This window comes from Liolophura sinensis, chromosome 12 (genome assembly GCF_032854445.1).
Source record: "Liolophura sinensis isolate JHLJ2023 chromosome 12, CUHK_Ljap_v2, whole genome shotgun sequence".
NCBI classification, from domain to species: domain Eukaryota; kingdom Metazoa; phylum Mollusca; class Polyplacophora; order Chitonida; family Chitonidae; genus Liolophura; species Liolophura sinensis.
In genome coordinates, this window is record NC_088306.1 from 27,569,504 (window position 1) to 27,588,624 (window position 19,121).

At 45.3% G+C, this 19,121-nt stretch overlaps 1 protein-coding gene across 1 annotated transcript in view; it reads left to right on the forward strand.

Moving 5' to 3' along the window:
• Nucleotides 1-18,870, forward strand: part of LOC135479847 (cytosolic phospholipase A2-like) — a 28,629-nt gene extending 9,759 nt beyond the window's left edge. The window contains 12 exon segments of the mRNA XM_064759750.1: nucleotides 8,456-8,544; nucleotides 8,547-8,659; nucleotides 9,027-9,141; nucleotides 9,966-10,008; nucleotides 10,010-10,092; nucleotides 14,757-14,849; nucleotides 15,154-15,316; nucleotides 15,930-16,044; nucleotides 16,456-16,659; nucleotides 17,028-17,188; nucleotides 17,190-17,223; nucleotides 17,700-18,870. Of these exon segments, the coding sequence (XP_064615820.1) occupies nucleotides 8,456-8,544; nucleotides 8,547-8,659; nucleotides 9,027-9,141; nucleotides 9,966-10,008; nucleotides 10,010-10,092; nucleotides 14,757-14,849; nucleotides 15,154-15,316; nucleotides 15,930-16,044; nucleotides 16,456-16,659; nucleotides 17,028-17,188; nucleotides 17,190-17,223; nucleotides 17,700-17,882 (1,396 nt within the window). The 3' untranslated portion in view covers nucleotides 17,883-18,870.
• Nucleotides 18,871-19,121: the final 251 nt, after the last annotated feature.

The following is a 19,121-nucleotide window of genomic DNA, read 5'->3' on the forward strand; positions in this document are numbered from 1 at the left end:
GAGTAAGGACCCAGGCGCTTTGGCTCGCATGACGGCCCGAGAAGGCCAGCTCTGAAAGCATGTCTTTTTTCTTCGTCATCGCCTTCGTCGCGCTGCAGTCGTCAACGATGTACAAAGTAGGCTCTCCCTCGAAAAGATGGTGGAGCGCCCGAAGGTAGTCGTGGAGCCGCTTGCCCGGGTCTAAACAGTAGACCTCTGGATCAGACCGTATCCACGGCCGCAGCTGGTAGGCCTTGTTATACCGAAGAGTGGGGCATAGGATCACAATATGTTGGAAGGCACCGCGGAAAGGACCCTCCAACAGGTCTAGAACGAAGACGGTTTTTCCGCACCCCGTCTGCCCACAGATGATCGCGCTGTGGGCCTCCTTGGGGAAATCAATACAGGGCGCTGACGAACCGGCCATTCTCGAGGTGTAGCTGAGCGTCCATAATCACATACAGATACACGTTCAATACTCCATCCTCCTCTGCCTCTTTCGTAATCTGCAATGTGATTCCCTCGCTGGTGTTAACCACGCGTCGCCCACTACCATGCAGCTGGTCGTCGTCACTCGTCCGAAGGTCAAGCCAGAAAGCGTACTTCGACCTCAGGAACTCCTCCAAGGACACATCCGCCAGACCCAAGTCTTTTACGACCCTAGCCACCTCCGGGTCCCGCTTCCTAATGGGTGAGCTGGCGAAGAATTTCCTGGCTTCTTCCCACTGTTGGTATGCCCGCATTCCCTGGCTGTATAGCTGATTGGGGACACCCTCAACGGTAACCTCCACTTTGGTGATCTTCGGGTTGTAGAAGGATTCAGACCTACGCTTCCACAATGCCCCCGCTGAAGACGTCTCGAACAGCATCAGGATTCCCTTCATCGACCTCGCGGGCACGTTAAGGTTAATGTTCCACAGCGTGTCGGATTTGTTCTTCGCCAATTTTCGGTGGCGAAGGACGCGATCATAGAAGATTGTGACGTTATGGATGAACTGGCCGCGGATCTGCCTAGCCAGCTCCTGTTCGGTTATCTTGTCGAACTCCAGACTGATATTGTCGATGGTGTAAGCGGCGGCGGCATCACCCGATGCCTTCACGACCCGGCCGTAATCGTTGAAGGTTAGTTCGTACTCGAGTCGGTCGGAGAGTGCGCTCTGATAGAACGGCATGTGGCTCTCCAAAATCTCGAAATCTCGTGGGATGCAGAACCGGTTGCCCATGGCACGAGCGATCGCATTGTCTCCCGCATTATCATTCGCGTCATCCGCCCCGACGCGATGTTTGAGCATGTTGTCGCTGCCGATGCCTTGGTAGGCCGCATTCTGCCGCTCGTTCCTGGTCAGCCATAGATCGCCGTAGCAATGAAATACATCGGAGTCATCGATGGACATCACTTCATTTCCGCTGGCTTTGATCGTGGTCTTCTTTACGATGGCGCGCCCGAGGTTGCCGACCACGGTGGCATTCGCGTCCGTCGAGTTGAGCACAATCGTGAAGGCTAGGCGAACGGTGCCGGGAACAATCACGTCATGCTCGCCGAGGTTGGGGAAGCGGACCAATAGTTGCTGATTCGCGTCGATTGTGCTCGGATTTGAATGTGACGACCACGGACTGCCGCACACCCTTCGCCGCTAACGGCTCTCGGAGTCTTCTGAAGGGGTTGAGTCTGCGGCCGTATGCGTTCGAATTCATTGGTATTGGTGTTATGTTAAAGACATAGAAACGAGTGTTTAATTCGGGCGATGGCCGACATCGGTGATTATGGCTATCGGCCGGACCCCCCGGAAGATCCTGACGATGATGATCCACCACCACCTCTGCAGTTCCTTCGGAACACACGAAATGACATTGTAAACAATATCGCGACAGAAACAAGCAACCGATCAAGTCTTCGAAGTGAGTTGACGCGGGCTGCCGTGGATGACTATTACAACCATCTGGCGGAGAAAGGGCTTGTCCCTACCGGGAGGCGGGAGTACGAGAAGTTTGAGCTCGTAGATGGGCGTCTCCGCCTCGCCGCATTTCCAACCCTGAGGCTTACAAACCTCCACACGGGGGAACCACTAGCGCTCTCCTATTTATACAGCAACCAGCGCAAGGACGGCGCTCTCCAGGCGATCAGAGAAGATCTTGGCTTTCCCGACTGGAAGTCAGGGAAGGCAACCTTGCATCCGGCAGCGGTCAGAGTCCTGCAGACGGCGCGCGATAAGATTGGTGCCGCGGCCGCCGAGGCAGATACCATGGAGCTGAAGGATTTAAACCAGCCCGCGACAGAGACCATAGAAGCTGTGGAAACCAGCTTCACGGATAGTGAGGTCGGGCGTGTTCTTGAAACGATAAACGATCCGCCGCTCCCTCTTCGGGAACTCCGGGGGCTAGACAAGGCTCTGCAAACCATTCGCGGAGAGCACACGAATAACCTCGCCAAGCTGTCGGCAATCGAAAGAGACTTAGCTAAACAGAAACAGAAGTTGGAAGAGGCCAACACCGACGGTGTTGATGAATTCGCCCGGCGTCGGATCGCCGAACGAATACGGAACCTCGAGGATGAAAGGGCGGCCCGGCTCGAAGCAGCCTCTGCAACGGGCGAGGCCCTGCGAACGCAAATAAACCGCATTAGGGAGACCATCGATCGCATCCTCCACAAGGACACCACACTGGCCGAGAGAGTTCGTACCCTCTTCCGTGAGCAGGGGGTAACAATCGTGTCCATTCTCACAGCTATTGGGATGGCGCTCTCGACAATAACGCTTGCGTTGAAGCTAGCGCTGAGCGGCGGGTCTGGCGGCGGGGGCACGCCGTCTCCTAAACCAGAGGACGGGCGCGGTGTCAAAGAGTGGGTGTAAAAGCATCTCCAGTCCCTCGCACGGGCCCTTGGCAAGCTGGCTGGGAAGGCGGCCGCAGCGATTCCAGGGATAATTGGCAGTATCGTATCCTGGCTCCTGAACCTTCTCGGAAAAACGGCTGGGTGGTTGGCCGACAATGTCTGGGCCCTAGTCGTCGCAGTAGGCGGCCTATTACTCATAGCCGTTCGGAACTGGTTAATGCCATAACAGCAGTAAACCGATGGCCACCCCGGCCACCACGAGGGCTGTCTTTTCCGCTTCGTGGTTATATTGCGCTAACGGAAATGAATCCGCCGCGCGGAGCTGTTGTTGTTGTTGTCCCTGTTCCTTCGGAACAAGAACAGGAACAGGAACAACAGGGCTGTGCGGCACAGTCTCTTGCGGCTTTACAATCCCCCTATCTGCCCGACTGCAAAGTGGGCGGCACTACGTCGTTCACACCCTCGTTAGAACCTAGCTTCTGTTCTTCTGTGGCCACGACGATTTTGTTATTGTAGTTGGCTATCTGGCCGATCCGCAGCAACATGTCGCTGGGAGCCATGTAAAGGCCTATGCCGAACACAAAGTCGACCACGCTACCGGCGTATTGTAGAACGTCCTGGTACCGTTTGATTGCTGAGGGGAGATCGACTGGAGAGGCAATGGCGTCTTCCACATTGGCGAAGAACTGCTTTTGTGCATCGAATGCTGTTCCCGTCCCAAGAATACGCGTCCTCGTTTGCGCTTGGGCGCCTAATATGGCCCATACGTAGGTCCGGATGGAATCGTTCAAGCGCTCCACACCAAGCTGCGTGAATCCAGAGGATGTTTCAACAATAAACGACCCCCAGGCGTCTACGCTGTCCTGTTCAATGTAATCGACGTGGAGCTTGCCGAACGTCTTCGGGAACGTCATCCTGCCCGGATCAAAACTGCCGTCACCGATTGGGTGGTAGCCGTGGTTCGTCCAGTAGTTGTATGCCACCCCGAGTCCGTGATTGGCGCCCCCACCTCGCCCCCAGTCTGTGTGCGGTGACACCCGAAACTCTCCGCAGATCCTTTCATAAGCCCGCCGGTCGTAGGGATTATTTAGCCAGTCCCATGCTCTGTCTTGCGGTAGCGGGGCTTTGATCTCCTCCAAAACCCGTCGGACTTGATAGTAGACGTGAAATGCGTACAAGGCCTTTATGCGCGGATCGGCGGCGAGAAGATGGTCTTTGGCGGATACTCCACAGCCCGTCGTTGCGCACCAGACCGCGAAATTCACCTGATTCTGCCAGAACTGCATTGGGTTGGTGTTCCAGGCCTGAACGATGGAATAGCTGGTTACCTTGGGCAGGCGGTACTTCGAAAATACATCCGCGAACTGGGCCTGAAAGGCCTTGCCCTCCTGCGCGTAAATGTCTGTTCGCGTCAGCTGTTCTGCGTGGGTTTGAACAGCATAGAATGACCCGGCCTTATAGGTCGCTCCCCTATTAAAAGTAAACGCCTCTCTGTTCATTCTATTGCCGTAGGAATACAAGATGTTCGTAACTCTCACTAATATTCAAAACGGCTCCTCCTCGGAACTGCCACAGGCTCTTGACAACCGTCACGGCTGCCTAAAAATTGCCCTCCGCGAAATAACATTCTACCCTGCCTGGGTGAATATTCACCCAGGAGTGGGCTTCCTGCTTGATGGCGAACGGGTCGAAGTGCCGAGGGGTTACTATAATGTTTGTACGCTGGACAAGGTAATCTTCCGCCCCCTTGGCGTTTCGCTGAAAATGAACGAAGCTACGGGCCGCCTAACCCTAAGCCTCCCTGGCAAATCCTTCCTAATGCTGCAAGAGCTGGCCCCCATATTGGGATTCACCGACGGGTTGATGCCCAGAAATGGCACTACGGAAGCTGATCAATGGCCCGACTTGGTTCCACACAAAGAAATATTTGTGCATCTGGACGAACTGAGCACCTCAGAAAACGTGAGGATCACGTCTGATACCAGTAGCGGTTCAACGTTACTTAGGGCCATCGCGGCGACCGGCGAAGGGATCAACTGCGGGAAGACGGCTTCCTTCCCTAACCCCCAGTTCAAAAATTTGCGTAGAGAATACGTGACAAAGCTGACGGTCTCGCTTTTAGATATAAGCGGCAAGCGTCTCGATACCAGTTACCTAAGCGCGGCCCTAGAAATCACGACATAATAATGGTTGACTCGACCGGTCCCAGTTCTACATGTCTGTCACTATCTGACCTGTCTGACACGACGGATTTTGAGCTCCCCGGGCAACCTGGTAAGATTTACGCCCTTCAGTTCGAAAATGGCTTCTACAGCCGAAAAAAGATTAACGTGGGGCGGCAAGAAGCTGTCGCTACGTTTGATTCCCTTCAAGACGTCTCGGCTGCAATCGGTGGGCGCAGGCCACCTTCAGAGGCGATAGAGCATCAAAAACTCTCCTTAGTCCGCCGTGATGACCGATTTGTCCTTGCCAGATCCCGCGAGCCCGATTGGCTTATCGATGTGCTCGTGACGCCGATGTCCGTCCAAACCACTAAATCCGAGGTCAAGAAGGTTTTCAACACCGGGCTCACATTCGTGTCGTATACGCCGAGCGACACCTGTCTTGTTGCTCTAGAAACAGCAGGGCACTTCACACTGGCCGCTGCGAAGAACGACGTACGCCTGAACGCGAATACAGATTTCCGAGCCGCGTTAGAAATAAACCAGGGGTCCATCATTATCATGGACCTAAAACTAGGGGTGGCCTCTGATCTCGCTACATTTCTGCTCCCAGGGCTGAAAATCAGATGGCCGTCCGAACACGATGGAAAGGAGCTCCGAATAATGGTAAAAACGCAACCGCAGCAGAAAGCGATCGCTAACAGCTCTCTCGATAATGTAAAGGTTACGATAGCCGACCGCAGGGACGTAGGGACTCTGTATCTGGAGTCCGGCGTTCGGCTTCGCCGCCTTCGGGTCAGCACGTTTGAGGACGATTTAGATATAATTTATGCTTTGCCATAATTTATGCTTTGCCATAATTTATGCTTTGCCATAACAACAATTCGGTTTATAATGGGTCTGTATCCAACCATCGTGGACGATGAGGCAAACACTTCTGGCTCCGCAACAGATGTTACCCCAACCGCACCTCAACCGGACCTCAGGCGAGCCTTGTACAAAAAATACCAGCGCGCAGTTGGCGCCCCCGAGGCTTTGGATTCAGCAATGCTCGCGGCCTCTTTCGGTTTGGGGGTGGCTGGCGTCGGGCTGCTGTCTACTGTATTTGCCGCCCCCGTGGTGCTGGCAATGGAGGCAACGGCGCTGGCGTGTGGTGTCATTAGCGCAGCTGGAAAATTAATTAATAAGCGGCTCCGCGCGAAGGCTAAGAAACACAACGACATCCGGGCTGTTGGCTGACGCCAAGCTAAACAGTATTCACGCGCAGGTGTCCGCAGCAATGTCAGATGGCCTTATTTCAGATGTAGAGTTTAAACAGGTAGTGGCCGAGCTGCAGAGCTACGATGATCTGAAGGAGGGGATACGCTCGAAGTCTCACAAGGCATTCAACTCCGCACAACTCGACGAGAAGGTTAAAAAGCAGCTCATAGCTCAAGGTCGCGACCTGGCCCGCCAAGACATTAAAAAAGCTCTGTCCGACTGACGATAGACTGCACCGCCGTATTTTACACCTTCGGTGTTAATGAGCAACCTCCGCGCTACACTCCGTAAGTAATTGTGAAAATAAAAAAATATGTCCTAGCCGGGGATCGAACCCACGACCATAAAGAGCAAAACCCAAGCTGTGTCTCGAGAGCCCGGGGCTAAACCTTAAAGGTCGTTTTCGTGCGTTTGCGTTATCATTCGGTTTTTTCGGGCTCCCCCTTCTGCAACCACCCCACCTCCCCATTCTAATCTCCTCGAAATGCCCACCTTCGAGCTTTCATCATTGGAGAATTAGAGACGATCATTCGGCGAGGTGGCGGGTATTAGCACGGCTATATACCCAGAGACACAGGGCGGCCGGCTCCCTGGCCAAGGGAGCTATCCGGGCCGCCGAATGTGATGTGAAAAATTGGGGGTGTCTTTTCCGCTAAAATTGTTTTTTCGCTCAGAATCGACCCATAACAACGGCAATATGGGCGAAGAAGAGACGTAGACTCAGAATCTGATGTTAGTTTTGTCCTACGACCCATACATCAAACGCAATCAACGATTTATTAGCACAAGTATTGCACAACACCCGCGCGTATTCTGGGAACATGGCGCTTGTTACAACGGCCTCACTTCACAGGGTATTACGGCGCCAGCCTTGTAGGCTCTGACTCTTATATGCTCACATTACAGGAGACTGCCTTATAAAACACCCCAGTCTGTATTGTATATCTTTCAGCTTGGGGTATACGAAGTATCTGTGCTCCCTGTATGTAGACGGGCTGGGCTGTCTCTGACCCACATATATACATAGGCCTATACATGCATGTAGTTCACCGGTGTGTGTAATGTAAGTCAAAGCCTAACCTATTTTTAACTGCGGGAAGTCTATATATGCACTAGGAAATATTGATGGCCGCTAAACGGGCAAACTCTTTTTGGAAAGCCCTTGTACGCCTTTGACAGTCCCTATTTGCAAGTTTGTGGTACCCACATGAGTGACAAAGGCCATACTCGTTTTTCACGCCGATTCCACACCGTTGGCATGGTTGTGTTCCACGGCTTTTTCTTAACCTGGCGAGGTGTACCTTGCAGTATTCCTTTATACATCGCCGCCCGCAGTGATCGAAAGAACCACACTTCAGCCACTTGCATGTATCCTTGCCCCACATTGCTTGAAGTATTCCTAAGTATACCTAATCTACAGCATCTCTCTAATACGAAAACATGGGGGCCCTGGTACGTGCCCCGGCCCGCGGGAAGCAATGTTTCGCGTACACAAATAATTGGGGTAATTGTGTATGTAGGCCGGGCGCGTTTCGTGTACACAAATAATTGGGGTAATTGTGCATGTAGGCCGGGAGAGCGCCAGGGGGGGTCCGGCCAAGGAGAGCATGGTGGTGGCGCTCTTGCCCCCCGGGGAGCGCGCCAGGGGGTCCGGCAAGGAGATCATGGTGGGGGCGCTCTTGCCCCCCGGGGAGCGCGCCAGGGGGGGTCCGGCCAAGGAGAGCATGGTGGGGGGCGCTCACGTGCCCCACGCCTCCCCCACTGGCTGGTGCATTCGCCCCTCCTGCTGCTTGTTCCGAAACGTGTGCGTTTGAATGAAGCTTTAAGTAAAAGAGACTATACCGGGTCAAGGCAAGAGTTTTGTTGTCATTTTAGAATAGCCCAAATAATTACCTTCACAAAGTACCAGCCTGGTCTATTCGCGGTTTACATAAAAAAATCGGTAATAATACCCTAAAATTTATAAAGTATGTAGCGTTATAACTTTTTCAAACCTTAGAAGCATGTTAACACGATACAAAGTACAGATACGAGTCTATAATTTACTGAGAGGCAGTGATTTGAGCCATATAAATACTGTTATTGTTAAATGCAGATAATTTGATTTGATTTTTGTCCAAAATCTCTGGCATACTCTCTTTAATTTAATTATTTTAATGTTTAATATTGTCATAGGTTTCTTCGGTTTAATTGAAAGATATTTTTCCCCATATTAAATTGTCAGGTTATTATCGACATTGTACTCGCATCCGAAGTGGCCAAAGTTGTCTCTGAAAGAATTTCAGGTAGAGCTAAAACAGAACATTGACGCGAAAACTTGATGGGAATGCAGCAAGTGAGTCGGTACATCAGCGCCATGATGGAAAAATGGCACAACGGCCAGCCAATCAGCTTCACGGATTTCTTTGGAAACACTAATTAAAAAGATGTAAGTAAAAGGGAGGCAATTGATGTTGGATTGGGTGGTCTGATATGTAAAACCAGATTTGTTTAATGTTACAGGCATGATTACAATTTTGAAAACGGTTGTTTGAATGTATATTTTGACTGGGTTTATTGATGATACTAACAAAGTGGTCACCTCAGAAAGATTCTTCATGTTTTTGCTCTCTAATTCGTTACGTTTTTCTGTCTATCCTGTGTTAAACATCCCTTCTGTACAAGATTTTGTAAAGTTGGTTAAACTTTACAAAATAAGACTCTTACTAGGCATGTACCTGGTACCAGAGGGAAGGAATTGTGATATGCCTATAGCGTCAATATCACTGACCCCGATGTATTCTTTGGTCTTTCAGAGAAAAGATTGTACACTGACAGATCAACAGATAAAAATTGTGGACGGTAACATCCCAATGCCTCTGTATACGTGTGTACACGTGAAGAAGAATGTTTCTGCCAGAGCTTTTCAAGGTAAGACAAAAAAGGATGCAGCCTCATCACCACCTGTCCTCTCGCCCAGAATTTCAAACTTTCATCAGTAAATCTCATACCTGACCAAAACTTAGACAATTTCCATCATTTTGATACCAAGCATGCACCTGTACACCAACAACGGAAGGCTGGAAGCAAGAAAAGACTTCACACCCTAAAATACACAGAATTACATTCGTTCCTCCCGAAAAACGGAAGTTCTAATGGGGGCCTGTGTCCATCTTGATCATGCAACATAAGGTGACAGACCAAGATTTAGGTTTGAATGAATGAATGAATGAATGAATGCTAGGGATTTAACCATGTCTTAAGAATTTTCGACCTTACGACGGCGAGGTGTCATTTGGTCTTTTAATACTGTGTCTTCTTGCGGCAAGGCGAGTCCATGACGCCAAAGTGCTGTTGCCACTGAAGTGTCATGTCGAAGACACCAGACATGACATCTCACCTAGTCACATTGTACGGGTACCGGGGCAACCATTTCTTTTCCCTTGCTGAGTGCTGAGCGCCAAGTGAGACAGCAAGCAGTACCATTTTTAAAGTCTTTGGTATGACCCGACACGGGATTGATCCCGGATCTCCCGACTTCGGGCAGGAAGCACTAACCATTAGGCCACCGAAGCGGTCTATTGTATCTGATGTCATGCCTTCTCTGAAGAAGCACTAAAACTATATCGGCCATTAGAGTGACCCGATACAAGAAGACGCTTAACAAGTTTTATGGAAGCAGCCCTCATCGCCAGTTATTTCAATAGGGCTATTTTGTTGACTACGTTACAATACCATGACATGTTACTTTGCAGAATGGATTGAGTTCAGTCCTTTTGAGATAGGAATGGCGAAGTTTGAAGAGCGAGTATTTCTGTAGTAAGTTCTTCATGGGCAAGTTGGCGAAGAAGTACGACGAACCCCCACTTCACTTTTTACAAGGTCAGTCCTAGGGTTTTGTTTTCAAAATCTGAAGTTATTCTGGAGTGTATTTTAACCTTGTAAAAATGTTGCAATGCGAGAGGTTCTGATGCCGTTTTTCCCCGTGGGGTGGGGCAAAGCGAGTCTGTTTGGACAACTTTCAGCAGGTATTTGATGTCATTATTTCTTCTCTCTACACTAAAACAAGAATAATTCTGTTAAATTAAACAGAAAGTCTGTTGTCTGAGTGATTCGAGAATATATTCTGTCTGTCATTTCAACTGTTTATTCTGCTAAATATAAACACACACACTACTATTGCAAAACACATCTATTACTTCAACATACAGATTCTATTAGATTAACAAGATATTATGTTGAAAATGACACATTATTATGTTATAATAACAGACTTCATCGTAGCATCACTCAGACAACAGACCTTCTGTTAAAATTAATAGATTAATTTTTGAGCGTATATTTATGGTATTTAAAGTATGGCAAGATTTGATTACAGTATGGTAGGGTCTGAAAAGAGAGCACAGTATCACAAAGTCATGTTTCTGTGCTTCTGGGGTAAATATGTAACACCGGATATATATATATATATATATATATATATATATATATATATATATATATATATATATATATATATACACACAACAGAGAGTTAGCGGAAACGGACTACCAAATTTAATAATATATTCAACGTATGTGTATATTTAAGAAAAAGACAAATGTACAGATGGGGGCACTACAACACTGCCTTACATCCACCCCGTCTGAAATGAATGTCGTCCCGACATTACAGTTCTATTAGACAAATACAGAAAATAGGTCACTAGATTACAATGGCTGATACCACGTGATCGCAAAGATGGGTAGAATTATTTTCTTTAAAACTATTATACTTGGATACCTTGCAGAACTGTAAACATGTTGGCCAAACGAGTTACAAATGTTCCTTCAAATAGTTACACATCATAAAGCGATCAACAATTACATACAATAAGACAGTATACAGGTCTGCATCACTATTGTCTATTCTAAGTGTAACCAAAACACATGTTACCACTTCAGTTCCACGTGTTGCAGACTTTAACCCGTTCTACTCCTATAGTAGCAGACATTCTGTATATTGTGATAGAACACAGTAGTTCAGACTACATATTGGGTATATTACACCTCATATTATGAAATGATATTGACAAATAGCAAAAATTAATACAGGAAACAGGTAAACGTTTGCAAACTCTCGCACACAAATGCATGGATCACTACAAGGCACATCCACCCCTTTAAGGAGATCAATTTAATACTCTTTTTTGTGGCATCTACACCATATGGGAGACGTGCAGGAGTCTTCCGAATCCTGTGAGAGTGACATAGTGGAGGTTCTGCATCTGTAGTCGTTGCGGTATCCTCCGAGATTGTTGGCTGAAAATCAGGATTAGAGTCATCTTCGCACTGATTCCACTGTGCGAGAGCCCCTGGCCGAAACGGTGGTACTAAGGGGTTCAGCTCAGTCATCGGATATGTGCGAAAGAAATATTCCTCTTCATCCAACGAGTCTGATGAATAATCCTGGTCTGTGCGCTGCACATGCGGCTCACGGTGTTTCTGTCGATTTGGTTTAGGCTTGCTGGGGACTGGAACAGAAACAGGTAAGTAATCTTTTCAGCACCTGAGTGACCCATTTCTTCATGCAGTTCCTTGTATATAAGGGGCTTATACTTTGCATGAAGTACCAACTATTTGTGGATGTTGCCTTAGGGGACTCACATGTGAGTCTATTCAGCAGATCATGATCATCCACTTTAAGACGTTATTCTTCCCTGAGCAAGCACTTCACTCCATGTGAAATGTCATTGCCGGACTTAACCTTGGGTGATCCCTTTAGTTTCAGGTAAGTTCCTATGTCTGGGTCGTTTTGCTGAGCGTTTCTGATGCTTTCCTTTGTCTTGGCACACAAGGTATTCACTGAGTTGCGAACCAAACCCAGTTTATCCGTGTTCACCACTTGCGGATCATTGGTGATGGCACTGATCCATGGAGCCAGTTCATGGGACTGAGCTCGAACAGCTTTGACAACTGCACTTATCGTATCAGGAGACATCTCTTCTGAGCAGGAGCAGATGAATTCGTCAATGTCAGTTAGCATCCTAGACAATCCATCGGCGTCCCCATTTGACTTTCCTGGACGATATCGCACCACAAAGCTGTAATCAGTAAGTCCAGAAACCCATCGTTGTCAAGTTGCATGTGATTTGGCTCACGTTAACGTATAGGTCAAAGGATTATTATCGCTGTATACAGTTGTGTGACAAGTATAGTACAGGTAATCCCTAAAGTCATCGCCCAATTTAATGCCAGAAACTCGAGTTTACCCGAGTGTAGATGGTGTCGTTGCTCAGATGGGCTCAATGTTCTTTATCCATAGCCTATGGCCCGTAGATTACCTCTTCCTTGGTACTGGTAAAGTACAGCTCCTAATCCTTCTGATGATGCATCTGTATGCAGAATGAAGGGTTTTCCAAAGTCTGGGTACGCCATTACCGTTTCCTTCGAAAAGGCATCTACCAGTTCTTCCAGAACCTGTTGATGACAGTCAGTCCAAATTACTGAGCTATTTGAAGGGGCTTATCCAGATGATCGCCGATTCACTTTAGTTCGAACCCTTCGCTTAGTCACACTGGATGTTTCTGCCGATACTTTAGCATTTAACAGATCCGACTCCTCATTAAGCATCCCCATGACTTGACGTTTCTGTTCTGCGGAGATCCGCATTTTTTCATTTCGTGACGATTAGCGTCGCTCTGCAGTCCTGTCAAAACTGCCCTTTGAAACATTTGTTGAACTAATGTACTGTCATAGCTAACAGCCATCTCCCCCTGAGAAGCAAACAATATCTTCTGTCGTAAGTCCATCATCCTAATTAAGAATGCTTGTGGATCTTCCTTACTTCCCTGAGCTCAGGCACACAGCTGTTGATAAAGTTCAGTTGAACTCTTCTGTCTGTACTGCGCACGAAGAATTCTTCGCAGAGCTGATAAAGTCAAATGAGTCCTTCCTTCTAGGTAGCTTCTGAGCCCAAGCCCTGGGACAATTGCTCGGAGTACAGCCTGAACGACTTCAGCTTCACTGTGGCCTTGTGCACACCCTTGTTCAATTTGTCTTATTAGACTGGTGAAACTCAGTCGGCCTTGTTGTGTTGGTTCATCAATCTGACCTCCAAGCTTAAACTCACGCTTCCATATAGGTGTCACTAAAGTAGGAGTTACATCAGGCCTTGAAGGAATGATTTGCTTTTCTGGTTCATTAGGATCGGATTTGCCTGTCTTACTTTGTTTCTTACCAACCGATTCGAAATAAGACTGTGCTGTTAAAAGACTTGCCATTCCTCCATCCTCCTTCGTAGCTTCAGCAACCATGTATTTGTTAAGCAGCTGTACTAAAGAAGGCTTTCCTAATTCCGCCGTATACTTATCAGAAACTGTCAGTTTTTGCAACAGTCCAATAAGCTCATCTGCTGACAAAGTATAAAGCTTTTGTCTCACTGCATACTCCAACTCTAGGTCAGCCATTTTTCCTTAAGATGAAACTATTACAAATCTATCGTACTTACAGATATCCTAAAACAGCTAATAAATTGTATGACATATAATGCATCCAATTCAAAAGACTGACATCCTATGCGCTGCACAGTTTCTTACACAGTTTCTTACACAGTTTCTTACACAGTTTCTTAACATGTAAACGAAATACCATGTCAACCAAATACTATGTCAACCAACAACAGTCTCAACACTCAGTAAGCATAGTAGTGCTGCAACCAACCTGCATGCCGCCTAAGAGTCCTTCCACTGTAGGTCTGATTTACTCAATGTGTATTGCAATGTCACAATGGTAATAACAATCTTCCAAAGTTTTTATAGGAATATCCTCTGATGCACATAAAAGCTGTCTAGCTGCACACAGGTACATGTACACCATATGCACATTATCTGATGTCATTACGTCTCTTCAACTGATTTACCAGTCATACGTCTGTTCTGCCCCACCCTACGTATTGTCCTCTGTACTCATTTCGTCAATGTGCGTAATAGCTCAGTTGACTGTTTATCGCTGTACTCAGACAGACATCACTGCAGTTATTCATTCCCAAATCCCGGACAGGCCCCCAAATGTAACACCGGATATATATATAAGAGAACGAGGCAGCTCATACACAAGCCACTGGATGTACAAGGCATCATATATGGAAAATGTACAGATGGGGGCACTACAACATGGCCTTACAAATACATTTCTGGATGGTATTTCCCCAGAGGAAAATTTAGAGACTAGGATCTTTGAAACACCGTGTTGCTCATTATGCCAGTTGGATTCTTACTATGTAGCGTTTTAAATATTGTCTGTCTTTCTTCATTGGCACTAAAATTCACCGAAACCTCACAATAAAATGTCTTGCCCAGTTTCCCAGACAAATCTGGAGTTGGCTATTGTCATAATCAAACAACAAACTTATTCAATTCATTACCTCATTTGGATTTCTACACCATAATACTGGCCGTCGTCGCATAAGCGAAATATTATTGGGTATTGCGTAAAACACCAATCAAATAAAATAAATATCTTTTCTGTAAACTACGTAACAGCATATTTTCCATCTTTTGTCGCAGGTATTTGGGGCAGTGCTTTCTGCATCATGTTTAATCGACTATTTGATGACAATCGAAACATGGACCCCGTGAAGATGGTCAGACGGGAAATGAGTATGTTCATGAGTAAAATGCACACCACTTGCCAGGCCTTGAAAACCACTATATTATCATTTTAACTGAAATAAAGAGATACTGAAGCTAATATTCCTACCCATCAGTATAAGTTATACAGAAGTTTTTGGTACCAAATTGCTGTCATACTGAAAAGATGATTTCGTCTTGTGATTAGTGGTATTATCTCGTGCAATTTTTATGATAGGAAAGAATTTACGATTATTCTTATTTTGATAAATTGCTAAAAAAAAATAAAGACTAAACTCTAAATGTACATATCGTGATATTGTAATTAAAAAAGAATCCGTGCTGAGTGACGGAAGCGAAGATGAAGACGATGATGACGACGATGATTTTGATAATCACGATAACTCTCATCATGAGCATTGTGAAGAACAAGGAGCGGAAAAAACGGTTGCGGACAAAGGATTCTGGATGAACTGGTTTAAGAGCCTAGTAGATAGGTAATATAATGTATTTTCTTTGCAATTTGCTCCTCTAATTTAGTCACTTAGCAAATACTGTCACTATCCAACCGCTTCAAAATTTCACTCCACTTCTCTTCATCTTTTAACGCGATTCATGAAGGATATTGGGTTTGTTTGCTTGGACAAACAGCTGCGACAATATAGCTTTACGGCAAGGATTTTTTGTTTCAATTATCTGGCGAGGTGCAATGGCTTAAACCCTTTGATTTCAATGTTACTGACCCTTTCAAAAACGAAAGTTTACTACACACACTTTATAAAGCCTGTTTATGTGTCAACGAAACTTCAGTGATATTTGTAATGGTCGAAATGTGTCATTGTTTAGTCGTCTTAAAAATAGTAAAAAACCCCCAGTATAATGTTTTCCCAAAACCAATATTTCTTGCATAACAAATCAAAAAAGATGATTTTGCCTACGCTTGACCACAAGCGTATAGTGACGTCATATTTCTCGTGAAAAGTTCAGAAGTATTACTTGTTTATTTCAGTTGAATTTGAAAATAAAAATGTGGAAGTCAAATAATTTGTTGTTTAAGTGTGAACCGATTTCTAAAATCAAAATCTCATGAATATCGTTTTCCGTTTTCAGCAAGAGATTTCAGCTTCTGAGCATGCGTACTGGCCGCGTGATACACAACTTCCTTAGAGGGATCGCCTTACTACCTAAAGGAGAAGAACATAAGACCCCCAAAAGAAAAATTTTTGTGAAAAGACATTAATTAATCCAGTAATTAAGGGGGGTGTTTCTAGTTCAGTCATTAAATTAACGCAACGTATAAAAGAATGACAGGACAAGTTCGAAACGATGCTTAAAAAGACAAAAGTGTTGCATTTGGTATTTAGCCCAGTCCTTTATTTCACAGGTGTTCTTTCCCCAATTCGAAACTTATTCGAAACAGTTGATAAAGCTAAAGAAAAGAGCATTAAAATAACTTCTGGTGCAATACATACCATTTGATCCGGAAAGAGCTGGATTTGAACTGTTGACCTAATTACCTGCATGCTTAATACAATTCTACTACGCCAGACTTCTTTGTTAAGCTTGGCCAGCCCGTCCAGCATTATTTGACAGTATATAGGTCAGAGGCGTGGAAATAGTATTTACATAAAATAAGCCAAAAAATTTAATAATTTTTACAGACGATTCAGACGAAGGAATCGGAGTGTATTCCACCCACGTGAAGAAACAATTCGTCGTGGACGCAAGGTTGACTTTCAACTCCCCGTACCCTTTCGTGCTGAGGCAAGCCCGAGGGATAGATCTCATCCTGTCGTTTGACTTCAGTGGTAAACTTGGTGATGACAGCGAGCCGTTCAAGGTAAATTAATTCCTGATGAATAACCAATCAGCTATCTGGTACCAATTTTACAACAGCCATTTATGACCTTAGGTTGAATTAAAAACTTAGTCAACGATTTTTGGGGGCCCGACACACGTGTGTTGAAATGGTCAAATTTTAATTTCAAGGACCAAACATAAGATCTAAAATCGTATTTTAAATTTGACTTAGCTCCGGGCAATGTTATGTGTACATCATTACTTGCCAGCATTCCCTGTTTACTCTGAACTATTCGGATTATTTTAATAACTGCTTTCATTAGATCGGTATCATCGTGTTTTCCATGGTTTCGAGGTTGTAAAACAAATTTACCTTGCTAAACGAATGTGCTGATGATTTTTTTCCAGGAAATAAAACTGGCTGAAAAGTGGGCTGAACAACACGGCCTTCGTTTCCAACCCATCGACGCGAGTGTATTTGAGAAAGAAGGGATGAATGAGTTGTACATCTTCCGTGATCCCAACGACCCTAAATGTCCCATAATCTTTCATTTTTTCCTGTGTTCTCTAATTTCGGAAGTATAAGAAGCCAGGTGAGTTGCAAGTATTTCAAGGCGCAGGGTCAAAACCGGCCGTGGTCAGGGAACATTCCTGCGCTGTCACTGCTTGTGGTGCCTTGGTGACAGTAAGCGATCTACAACGCTCGCGGGAAGATTGATGAAGTCTAAAATTTGTTGGAGAACACGTATCCGCCACTTGTGTGGTGTGCATATCTCTACGTCACATGTTGGAAAGTTAGTCATTAACTTACTTACGGTCGGAGATTTACGGCGGGCAGTTCTGTTTGCTCCAGCAACAATATCGACAAAATAAATCAATACAGCCAGGCTGGAACACACTACTCACTGCTATACATGCACTCTTATATGTACATATATATTCCACGATTTGCGGTGCTAGACAATTTTGATCATTTTGAGAGGCCCCTTTTAATCAGAGAAGTTATTATTTCGTATTTTTCAGATGCCGTAATAATTTTTTGCCCTAAACGTTTTCTCTTTCGTCATCAGGTATTGCAAGGGAGAATACTTACGATAAGAATTCGCGGTGTTCGCCATCTTTGACGATCCTGAGGCTCCTTATTCCACGTTTAACTTCACCTACATCCACACGGCGTTTGATCGGTCATCTCAGCTGATGGAATTCAATACACTCAACCGCCTGAAGGAGATCAAAGAGGCGGTCCAGAGGAAAAGAAAATAATTCATTTTAATGAGATTAGAAACCAATGTAAATTGTGTACGTAGAACATTAAAGGATAGGATATATGCCTTTTTAGACGTTGCCAGCATAGTTTTACTGTTTGTTGAGAGCGGACAACACCGGAATCTCCTCTGATCTCGCGGGTTTGATGGTAATAAGCGGTCGAAAGCGGAACATAGGGAGGGCCATTACAATGTAGTCTTCCATGAAGTTTATTGAAGGTCTCTTGACTTCCATCAGTATGACATACTCGTGTCCAAGAACCTGCTGTGTGTGAGAAAATATTATATATATTTACGTATATATGTTTATTTTGAATTGCCTCATTACAATGGTCATCAAAGTTAAATATGTTTGAACACAGCGTGAACACCTATTGTACAATCATATCATTACATAACAGAAATCACAAGTAATGCATAATTTTAACATTCCGTGAGTATTCCCCCATAATGTTTTTTTTAATAAATATTATAACGCGAGGCAATATTTTTGTCGTGTTTAAATGTTTCAGTAGAATTAGATGACATTATTAGTGCTATTTTAGAGTTAGAGCCTCAATAATTTTTTTACATACCTGTACTTTTTTGGTTTGTACTGTCATAAACTGATCAAGATTTACAGTTCGTTTGACTTCGCTTTCGTCTTCAATGTTTTCAAGACAATTCGTTATTCGTTTCAGAAAACGACAATCTCTCTCACCAATACTGTATGCTAATTAACAGCAAGGCTGGTGAACTGGAGAATTTGCCATCCGGAAGTTAATCCTAAAGTGAAAATTGTCTCTTTACAGATGATATGGCCATTTGGTAGTGTATAGCCGCAATTTTAAAATAGACGAAGGGTGCATTAAGCAGGAACTGCAAGATAACAAACAAGACAAGCCCTGGTATTTTCAATTTCACTTACAAAATCAGAAGTCATGATTTTTACATGAAAACGGGTTGCACCGGAATTAAACTTGAATGACATTCTGTTAAAGTTTTTGCGTGGTTATTCGCAGATGTTTACTGATGCAATACGCTGTCCGGGTTCTCGAAGGGTACCCGAATTGAGATACTCATAGCATTTTAGGTTGTCTAATAATTTATCTGTATTTAGTTGTGAAATTTGGTTGATATTCGCCCGCTTAAAGATTGGCTTTTAATGGTGTTCTTCGATGAATTAAGAACTTTGTGTAGCAGAGGGAGTCACCAATTTTATGTTAAGTTCTCTAACTGATATGCAATTTGTTTTCAA